Below are 11,019 nucleotides of genomic sequence, written 5' to 3' on the forward strand. Positions count from 1 at the left end.
TCACCTTTTATTCTTCAGTTTTTCCAGAGCCTTTTTCACATCCTTGTTCCTCAGGCTGTAAATCAGAGGGTTCAGCATGGGAATCACCAGAGTGTAAAATAGTGATGTCATTTTGTCTTGATCTAAAGAGTAGGAAGAACTTGGCCGAAAATACATGAAAAGCATAGTTCCCTGGAAAATCGCAACTGCAGTCAGGTGGGAGGCACAGGTGGAGAAAGCTTTGAATCTCCCCTCAGCAGAGCTGATCTTAAAGACTGATGAGATGATGTAGCAATAAGAGACAAGAACTCCTGAAATGGTGCTCAACTCAATCAACCCAAAAATTGTAAATATTGCTAACTCGTTGGCCTCTGTATTTGAGCAAGATAGTAATAGAAGAGGAGGGACATCACAGAAGAAATGGTTGATCTCATTGGATCCACAGAAACATAAGCGGAAGGTCAGGGTTGTATGTATCAAAGCATCTGCTGTTCCCACCAGGTAAACCCCAGCCACAAGCAGGGAGCACAGCCTGTTTGACATGTTTGCTGTGTAGAGCAAAGGGTTGCTGATGGCCTGGTACCTATCATAGGCCATCACTGCCAGCAGTAGACACTCAGAATCAACAAAGATACAGAATGTCAAGAACTGCAGAGCACAACCAACCATGGGAATTGATTTCTCCTCAGCTAAAAGATCCACCAGCATCTTGGGTCCAATTGCTGTGGAATAGCTGAGGTCACAGAAGGAGAGGTGGCTGAGGAAAAAGTACATGGGTGTGTGGAGCTGAGAGTCCACTCTAATTAAGATGGTCATCCCAAGATTGGCCAGAAGATTAATGAGATAAACAAGTAGGAATGTGATGAAAAGAGCTATTTTCATGTCAGAGCTATTGGTAATTCCCAAGAAAATGAATTCATCCACAGAGGAGCAGTTTTTCTTGTCCATTTTCTTAGAAAAACCTTAAAAATTAAATATGTATATATTTACATATGTATATATGTTCACAGTACATTTACTGTGCAGAACATTATTTTATCTCTAATTTATTATTGTCCCCCCCAAATACATACTTCAGTCTTCAATTAAGATTATATTATTTAATTTTAATAATTTATCTGACATAACAATTAATAAACTCTGGAATCAATATCAAATCTGGACAAATATCAAGCTGTACATGTCAGTTTCCCTGAAATAGACTACCTTGACAGAAAGACCTTTAAAGTAATATAAATTTTTAAGTTAGTGAGACTAAATGGCAAGATATTAAAGTTCTCAGTATACTTCACATTTAAATATACTTGAAATTATTCTTAAAAATCAAAATTTTATGAAAAATGCGAATTTTAAAATAATAACCATATTCCTAGTCAAAATAACTACTGAAACCTTCTAGTATTTATGAGCAAAATATCTGTTATTATACAGTAAGTAAAAAATAATTCCTAATTACTTTTCCTTTCAAATATATGTGATTGTTAGGCTACCATACCCACTGACTATTTGTCAATAGCTTTTGAAACCAAAGGATAAATCTCATCATTCAATGGAAAAAGCTAAAAAATAGTCTAAGCAGCATGAAGTCACATGTGTATATGCACAGCTGCAGATGTTGTATATTTAGTGTTTATTAATGAAAACCACATTAAGAAAAGTAAAGACTACCAAGACATATGGCCTCATGTGTTTGTGAAATTATGTGAAATTTTATGATTTGCCAAGTGTGAGAGAATTAGTTAGTATATTAGCTAACGATGATATGTAGCTTACTGAGATTTGAAATTTAAAAATTATTATTCAAATAAAATATTTAAATAACATTTATCTTAATAAAGGTTTATAAAGTGGTAATCAGAACTACAGATAAATAAAATACAGGATTTGAAGTGATGTATGTATCTACACATAGGTTGAAATGAATAAAGAATACTTTCTGATAATCTGTTAAAGGAAAATAATTAACATATGGCTTTATAGATACTAATAAGTGCAGTCAAAATCTTCTTGTTCTGATTATAAAATGATGTTTTCTTTAGATTTTAAACATTACCCAAGTAGACTGTATAGTTGACTAAGTAAAAAATTATTTTTATCTTTTCTGAAAAGATCATTTGTAACCATATATTAACCATATATTATTGGATTGGGGACCTCAGGAGCTTACCTAAGGTGAGTTTGTCTTTGGTAGAAAAATATGAGAAGACAGCATTTTGTTATATCATGTATCACTTGGGACTTATGCTCCTGTAGCCTCTTCCCTTTAGAGTTTGATGCTATGAAAACATGTAATTATTTCTACTCATGGTCTTTTATTCCCTTGTGCATATATGAAGTTCCTCATTAAAGATGGAACTACAATTTCTTACTATTGTCATCAACTTAATTTTTCAAAGTGAATATTTCAGTTTAATTTTATGTTGTAAAATATATAGAACTTGTATACATATATATATATATTTTTTATATAGCAAAATATAATCTATATTTTATTAAATGAACCAGAATCTAATGAAAATGAAATCTCTACCCCTATGAAGTCATTTATAACACATTAGTGTTCAGTTCATATTCCAATTTTAAACACTTCAGTGATTTGCTGGCTGTAACTACTTTTGAATAGATTATTGGTATACAATTTATATATTATTCAATGGACACTTCATGGTGAACCAATTGCTTGATTCTTAGTGTATTCACACATTGTATGCTATTTACAGTACCTGCTTCTAGAATAATTTCCAGCACATGCCCTATAATGATTGCTGTACTACATTCTTCTCTTCTAGTTCCTGGGAAACTTCATAAATGATCTTTTCACCACTGCAAATGGTGAAACATCTATGTTACTAACAAGTCTAACAGAAAAAGAAAGTTTCATGTAGCAATTCAAATATACTGTGTGTTAAAAGTAATGTAAAGTTGGGGGCTGGAGATATGATGGCTTGGTGATTAAGAGCACATGTAAGTCTTGCAGAGACTGGGCTAGGAATTTAGCACAAATATAATGTTTCACAACCATCTGTAACTTTAATTCTGAGAATCAGAAAGCTTCTTTTCTCCATGTGCATCTGGCATACATGTGGTACACATGTACAAAGACAAACAAAACACTTGTGCACATTTAATTTTTAAAAAAGCCTGAAAATTAATTCCATAAACAGTAGTATAAACCTGAATGAATTATCTTAGGAGAAATTGCATTTAGTTAGATTTATTATCATAGTGAATTTAGAGGAAAGTGAATTAAAATTGAGATCACAATTTCTCCTGCTACACACACACACACACACACACACACACACACACACACACACATTAATATTCTAATAGTGAAATGCTTTTAAATAGTTTTATCATGACTCAAATAATATTTTATATGATTTATTCAATTTTAACAAAACATCTACTGTAGCAGATACCTAGGAATATGAAAACAGTGATTCACTGCGACATTCCAGCCAGAAATGATATTTTCCTTAAAGCAAATGTATTATGTTCTTTTGTTATTTAAGTAAGAAATATGAAAATCCCTATTCCTATTATATCTCTGTCTGCAGTTTAGCAATGGGCATATATTTTTAATATGTATTTCCCTAATTGCTAAAGCTGATGAAGCTTTTTTGAGTTGTTAATCACATTCCTGTCTTTGAGATCCCTCTGATTATAATCACCCCATATGTAATTGGTTTTTTTCTCTTCTTGACTTTAGCATTTTTGTTGTTATTGTTTTGCTTTTAGTTTTTATTTTTTGGGAGGCAGTTTCCTTATATATTCCAGATAATAATCCTCTGTCGTGTATACAGTTGGGCCACGTTTTCTACCATTTTGTGAGCTTTCACTTGACTTGGATGATTGTTTTCTTAGAAGCTTTTGGATTTTATGATTATAATTTTTTATTCAAATTTTGTCAGTTTAGCTTCAATTCCTGGACAAGCAGAGTCTTCTTCAAGCAATTCTTCCTATCCTTCCTTTACCTATATCTTAGAAGGCACTGCCTTTGTTTCTTGTAGCAATTTCAGAATTTCAGGTTTCAAACTTAGGTCTTTGATTCATCTGGAATTAATTTTTGTGCAATAAAAGACAGGTCTGATTTCATTTTTCTGTGTGTAGACACAGCTTTTAGAATCATTTGTTGAAGATAATGTCATTTCTCTGGTTTATGTTTCTGGCTTCTTTGTCAATTATCAGATAACATAGGTTAGGAGTACTCACGTTTAGATATTCTATTTGATTGCTTTCATCTGCATGTGAATTTTGTGCCAGGACTGTACTGTTTTTATTGTTATAACTCTGTAAAATACATTGAAAGATGGACTGGTAATATCTCAGCATTATTTCTGAGCTATCTGGAGTCTTCTGTAATTCTGTTTCAATTTTTGCATAGTTTTCTTTTCTGTGAAGATTGAAATAGAGATTTTTGATTGAGAATGTGTTGGATCTGTAAACTGCCTTTGGTAGACTTGTCATTTTCACAATATTAGTTCTACAGTATGAAACAATGAGAAACTGTAACTGATGTGTTATAAAAATGTGTTACAGATGAAGTTAAATAATGAAACCTCAGCTAAAATTAAAAAGAAGAACATCACAACACCATAAAATACATTTTACTTAGCTGGAGAGATGGCTCAGCACTTAAGAGTATATGGTGCCCTTGCAAGTTCGTTTCTAGCACACAAATCAGGTGCCTCACTACTTAATATTAGTGTAATCATAGGGAACCCAACACTCTTTTTTCAGAGTCTGTGGGTACTATTTCTGTCTCTGTACAGCATAGCATATTTCAGACTCTTTCACATGCTCTTGAGACTCTTTTTCTCATATTGAGTTATCTTTTCCAGCCTTAATATGAGGATTTTGCTTTGTCTTATTGTATCTTATTTTGTCCTGTTTGGCTGTTGTCTTTTGGAAGCCTGCCTTTTTTCTGAAAAGGAAATGAAGGGTGAGTGAGTCTGGAGGAGAAGAGAGGTGGGGGCAGCTAGGAGGAATAAAATGAGGGGATCTGTGGTTGGAATGTAGTATATGAGAGAATAGTCTATATTCAATAAACATTTTTAAAGTAAAATAATTCCTTGAACATATTTGGTGAGTTAGAAATTTGGGCCACATTGATCTTAAAATACAGTTAAAATTCTTATCTAAAACATAATTTATCCATAAAGATCATTAACAAAAGAGATTTTCAAAAGTTAAGAAAGGAATGAATCCTGAGACTGAACTTCTATTTCATGAGTACTCAGTAGGAAATATATCCTAAAGTCCATAGATTCTTTCCAATCTATAGTTATCCCTTTTTATTGCTAAATGTGCCAGTGAAGTCACTGTTCTTATTATAGGGCCAGAAAAGATACCAATAAGTTGGGTGCTATTGTAGTAGTCAACTATATTCTCTCACAGGGAATGTGGAAATTGAGATTGAATCAAGTATTGTAGTTTCTAGTTACCGATCTGTGCAAGGAGTAATATGGTTGTAGAGATAGCCAAGATGCAGGTTCTATTCAGCTCTAACAAGGGGTAAGAGCAGAATCAAGGTAGTTAGTAAGATTTTAGCTGACTATTAATTTCAAATATTTTACATTGGTAATGATTTTTGCATCTTGATAGTAATTTAAGGTTATTTTTATTATGCTGTATGTATGTATGTTTCTACTTTTGCTAAGATACTTTTGTATATTGATACAAATTTAATGTTATTTTATTGTGTATATATGTTTCTACTCTTGCTTAAGATATTTTTCTATATTGCTACAAATGTATGGTTATTTTTGTTACACTGTATAGATGTTTCTATTCTTGTTTAAAGTATGTTTGTACATTGATATAAATTTATGGTTAGTTCTGTTATAGTTTATGTATCTATTATTGTTTAAGGTATTATACCTATGCAGCTCATTTAAAAATGTAATGAAAAATTCTAGTCCTTGAAAGCTATTTAAGATAATTAAAATATACAGGTTTATACTTAGTCATCTATAATAATCAAACTTGTAGTCATATTAGATATGCTTCCAAGGTAAAACAGAGGTATATTTTAGGTAGATAAATGGTATTCAAACACTTCATAGAGCTACAGAATAGGGCATTTAAGATGTTTTAATAACCTAAGACTTTTCATGACAATAAGACATGTCTGCTCCTGGCAGCACCATCTTATTTCAAAAAAGATGAAGGACATAGAAGATCCTCCACATGGAGGTTGTGTTTTTTGTGGCAGTTAGCCACTGGACTTGAAACTTCCCTTGCCTCAACTGCTGACAGTATGCTTTCCAACCTGGATAAAGAGAACATAAAAAAGGCAATTGCCAAACTTTGCCAAGACAAGGTAGGACAGTCCTTCAAAATTCTGGGTTTACTGAACAGTTTGTCAGATATTCTATGCCTGTAGAATGAAGAAGGATAGGATGCCCCTACATTACAAAGACAACTTGGGTGACTGTCCAAGCAGTGAGATGTCTTTGTGATTTCTATATTTTTGGAATTTGCTTGCTCTACACTTCTTGTTTACTTAGATAATATAATATCTTTGTCAGATTTTTGATTGAATTGAAGATGAGATAGTTAGAGTTACAATTTTCCTTGTTATCAAATTCAAAAGAGAAACTTATGTAAGAGATGTAATATGATAGGGTTGAGAGATACAAAAGCTTTTATTTTGAAGTCTAAACGGAAAGTTTTGGGTTCATAATACAAGTTAAGATAAAAAGTAAATCAGGTACAAAACTTTGGAGTCACCAAGATAGGATAGATAATAAAATAGTTCCTCTAAATTTGCCAAATACAGAAAGACTGGACAGTGTAAATATATTTCTTACTTGATTATTATCCATATTGTATATAATTTTACTGTATTACAGTTAAAACATTTCCTTTTTATTTAGACAAAAAGGAAGAAATGTTGTGGGATATTTGTACGCTGTGTGAGAATGTATTGCTGTGATTGGTGTAATAAAAAGCTGGACAGCCAATAGCTAGGCAGGAAGTATAGGCAGTACTTCAATGCAGAGAGAGAACTCTGGGAAGAAGAAGGCACAGTTCCCAGCCAGACACTGAAGACACAGCATGAGTAGTAGAGAGAGAGATGAAGTAAAAAGCAATGTGGGTTTTTTTTAATTGAATGGGTTATTTTAAGTTATAAGTGCCAGTTGGACAAGTCTAAGCTAGGGCTAAGTTTTATAATTAATAGTCAGTCTCCATGTCATTATTTGTGAGCAGGCAGACCAAAGAAAATTCTGTCTACATCCATAAGCTTGTTTGGAGCTAGAATCTGCAGGTAGATATTGACTAGGCAAGTGCATAGGCTCCATGGAAGACAGAAGGCACAGCCAGGAAATTCAGCTACCTTAACATGCTTAACATTAAATTCAGCTACCTTAACATTAGTCAAAACTGTCCTCTCTCTTAGCACTAGTAGGCTCTTCCTTGACATTGAGCTCACTATGATTGCACAGAATAAGTTATATTGATCATTTATAAAGTGACTTGTCTCTCACTTTAACTGTATATACCCCCTTAATAGTGGAACCATCTCTCTAGCCTCAGAAAATTATTTTACCTTAGTACATTGAACTGAAAAGACAACATCAATGATGTAAAAGTCCTTGTTAATGACATATCTTATTACCATAAATATATTATTAGAGATTATGGAGATTTAAGAGACAAACCAGTATCTATTTATCTTGAACCCTGTTCAATCAGTAATCTAAATAATCTAAGGTACATGGCAGATAATACACTTTTCTTAATTGGTTAATGACTATAATGTTATGTAGCATATACTATTGAGCATATTTTTAATGAGATATATACTAAGATTATCATGGAAAACCCTATAAAAGCATTTTTTCTTTCATTACAGAAACCTAAAATGAGATTAATTCTCTTTTGTCTGTCACATTCTTCACAAGTGTGAATTGTAAGAGGGCCTCAAATATCACGTTCTTGAAATGTACCTTTCTATTCTCAAAGCAAGAAGTGTCACTACAATAGACCAAGACCAGTTCTTCTAACTCTACACATGTTCAGTGGGAATGGGCACAACTATTATGCTGAATAAGGAAGAAATATATCTAGTAAATGCTTTTCCAGCTGTAAGCACTGTGAAAGATGCAAACTTACCATTGACCAAAAATCACTGTCGGAAATACACATATCAAGAGCCCATCCTCCTACCACTACCTTTTAACATCTGAGCAGAGTTATCAACACCAGAGTGTTCCACATGCCTCCTCTCTGGGAACTATTTGCACTTTCCACCTTCTTAACAGCACCACTGTCTTTTTGCATGCTCCAAGAGGATCCTCTGTGTGATTAAGTTTGTCTTTGTGGTTGGCATCCCTGTTACTTTCAATTAACCCTACGTTTTTCATGTCACCTCTAAATATCAGTTGAGTCCTCCTACAAACTAATTCTGCTACACTAGTGCAACTATGCTATAAACACTATGACCTGGTTAATCAAAATACATATTGAGAATAACATATACAGTTAATTGCATTGAATATTATAGTATTCCGTATCATTAGTTGTTATCAAACACTCAGGTATGGGTCATGGATCACTATTTATATTTTGTTTAGAAGCACATTTGCTAGAATTATATTCTGCATACTCAAACCCAGTATGATCACAAATGAAATGCTAATAAATTGCTTTCCTCTTTCTTATAAAAATATATGTTATAAAATCTTTGCTTTACATTTTCAACTATGTTGATTGGACATTTTCAGGCTTTAAGTATGCCATTCAATAATAGCACAAGATATCATCCTCTCTAGAAAGATGAAAGCCCCATTCATGAAGCTATTGAACAAGTTTGTTGTTTTTAACCACCAGCTTCCCTGGTTACAATTGCTACAGAGCTGCTAACAGTATAATAAATATCATTTTTTTGGGTTTGAGAAAAAGAAGGGAAGTCCAGAGATGCAGGTTAGAACTTTAGATAAAATAAAAAACATGGAGCTGTTGATCATGGAGACTGTGCTGATTCAAGTAAGATATCTGAGGAAGAACTCACAACAAATCTCCCTTTGGCCAGTATGTCATTTCTAGGCCAAAGACAAGAGGCATATTTAATACAAGGTAAAATATACTGCAATGAAATGAAAAAGAAGTTGTTAAATTTATTATTCACCTAGATATATTACTTTTGCGAAGTGTCTTTCCCTATTCATTCAATTTAATGAGAACACTCTACTCAAACATGAAAAGTAAGATAAGAAAACATAACATAAACTAAACAAAAATAACTTCATAGGCTGAGAATCTAAAGCAGGTATCTTTTATTTGCTTGTGTTTATTCATTTAGTTACTGATTATTGACTGGAGTGTTATGGACATAGATAAGGTGATACTAGTGCACAGGAAGATTGCAAAAACAAATAAACATCTTAGCTTCACTCTCACACATTCACTTTGAATGTATCAGCTATATTTATTGGACCTGTTTAATGAAAACTAGAATACAAGTTGAGAAGTGTCAATTGTGAAGAGTTTGCTGGGCTCTATTGTATTTCATTTATCAGTGAAGAAAGGTGTGAAATGATACTCTTTGCAAAATTTAAAACAATGACTTATCTATTGTTTATTGGCTTAGACACTAAGACCAGTGATTGCTTTCATTACAACCAATTCTCATTAGGAAATATTTCAAAAATTTTACCCAGCAAAATCTATGTTGATACACTTACACACAATCTCAGAAGATTCTATTCATTTTGAAGTGCAAAACAGAATTTCATCCCCCAAGTTAATACTAATTGCCTTCTTCAGAGCCCCCTTCACATCCTTGTTTCTTAAACTGTAGATTAGTGGGTTTAACATAGGAATAACAACTGTGTAGAAAACAGAGGCCATTTTGTCCGTGTCCATTGAGTAACTTGTGCTGGGTCGGAAGTACATGAAAAGGAGAGTTCCATGAAAAATGGCCACAGCCGTGAGGTGGGAGGCACACGTGGAAAATGCTTTGTGTCTGCCCTCAGCAGAGTTCATCCTGCAGATGGTAGCTATGATGTAGCAGTAAGACAGAAGAACTGTGACAATGCTGCACCCCACCACACAGCCAATGAACGTGAACATCACTATCTCGTTGATGGATGTATCTGAGCAGGAGAGGGCCAGCAAAGGGGGAATGTCACAGAAAAAGTGGTTGATGACATTTGAATTGCAGAAGGATAGTCGGAATGTGCAGCATGTGTGGATTGCTGAATCCACCAAGCCTACCACATAGGCAACAGCCACGAGCTGGATACAGACCTTCTTGGACATTGCAATCGTATAGAGCAGTGGATTGCAGATGGCAACATAACGATCATAGGCCATGACAGCCAGCATGAGACACTCTACATCCGCAAAAGCTCCAAAAAAATACATTTGAACAGCACATAAATTATAAGTAATCTTCTTCTGTCCAGACAAGAAATCAGCCAGCATCTTGGGAGAGACTGTGGAGGAGTAGCAGACATCACAGAAGGACAGATTGCTCAGGAAATAGTACATAGGTGTGTGCAGCCTGGGGTCTAGCTTGATCAGCAGGACCATCCCTAGATTAGCAATTACAGTTAGGCCGTAAATGAAGAAGAAGAAGACAAAGAGGGCCTGTTGCACATCCTGTCTGGTAGAAAGTCCTAAGAAGATGAATTCCGTAAACACAGTGAAGTTTTCAAGTGTCATTGTTTTAATCTGAAAACCCTGGGATTTCAATAAAGAAACAGAAATTGACAGTTACAGTTTTCCTGTTGCTCATAGTTAAACTCTTGGTCCTTTTTTTTTAAAAAAAAAAAACAGAATTAAAAACAGATAAAACCACAATTGCCCTAAGTAAACTAACTATTGGAAATGTATCTAATTCAATGTCAATCATTGAGATAATGAAGGAATTTCTTGTATCTACATAGCTCTCTTTAGAATGTGGAGTACATATTCATCCAAACTTACATACATAATTTCTAAGCAAACAACATGACACTCTGAGAAGCTTCGCCCCTTCTCGCTATGGCATGGATGTTGTCAGAAATACTGGCAATGTTTCTTCTGTTA

The 11,019-nt window shown here is 33.8% G+C and overlaps 2 protein-coding genes across 2 annotated transcripts; both read right to left on the reverse strand.

The window, feature by feature from the left end:
• Window positions 1-927, reverse strand: LOC128101719 (olfactory receptor 5W2-like). Its single transcript, XM_052725039.1, has one exon. The coding sequence runs from the start codon at window positions 925-927 to the stop codon at window positions 1-3; it is 927 nt and encodes a 308-aa protein (XP_052580999.1).
• Window positions 928-9,693: 8,766 nt separating this feature from the next.
• LOC128100904 (olfactory receptor-like protein OLF2) lies at window positions 9,694-10,653 on the reverse strand. The gene has a single exon (XM_052723644.1). The coding sequence runs from the start codon at window positions 10,651-10,653 to the stop codon at window positions 9,694-9,696; it is 960 nt and encodes a 319-aa protein (XP_052579604.1).
• Window positions 10,654-11,019: the final 366 nt, after the last annotated feature.

This window comes from Peromyscus californicus, unplaced genomic scaffold, assembly GCF_007827085.1.
Source record: "Peromyscus californicus insignis strain IS unplaced genomic scaffold, ASM782708v3 Scaffold_7__1_contigs__length_154581171, whole genome shotgun sequence".
Taxonomy (NCBI): domain Eukaryota; kingdom Metazoa; phylum Chordata; class Mammalia; order Rodentia; family Cricetidae; genus Peromyscus; species Peromyscus californicus.

What these genes read in the sequence shown, in the direction of transcription:
- LOC128100904 (XM_052723644.1), bottom strand. Translation starts at nt 10,653, where the DNA reads ATGACACTTGAAAACTTCACTGTGTTTACGGAATTCATCTTCTTAGGA.
- LOC128101719 (XM_052725039.1), bottom strand. Translation starts at nt 927, where the DNA reads ATGGACAAGAAAAACTGCTCCTCTGTGGATGAATTCATTTTCTTGGGA.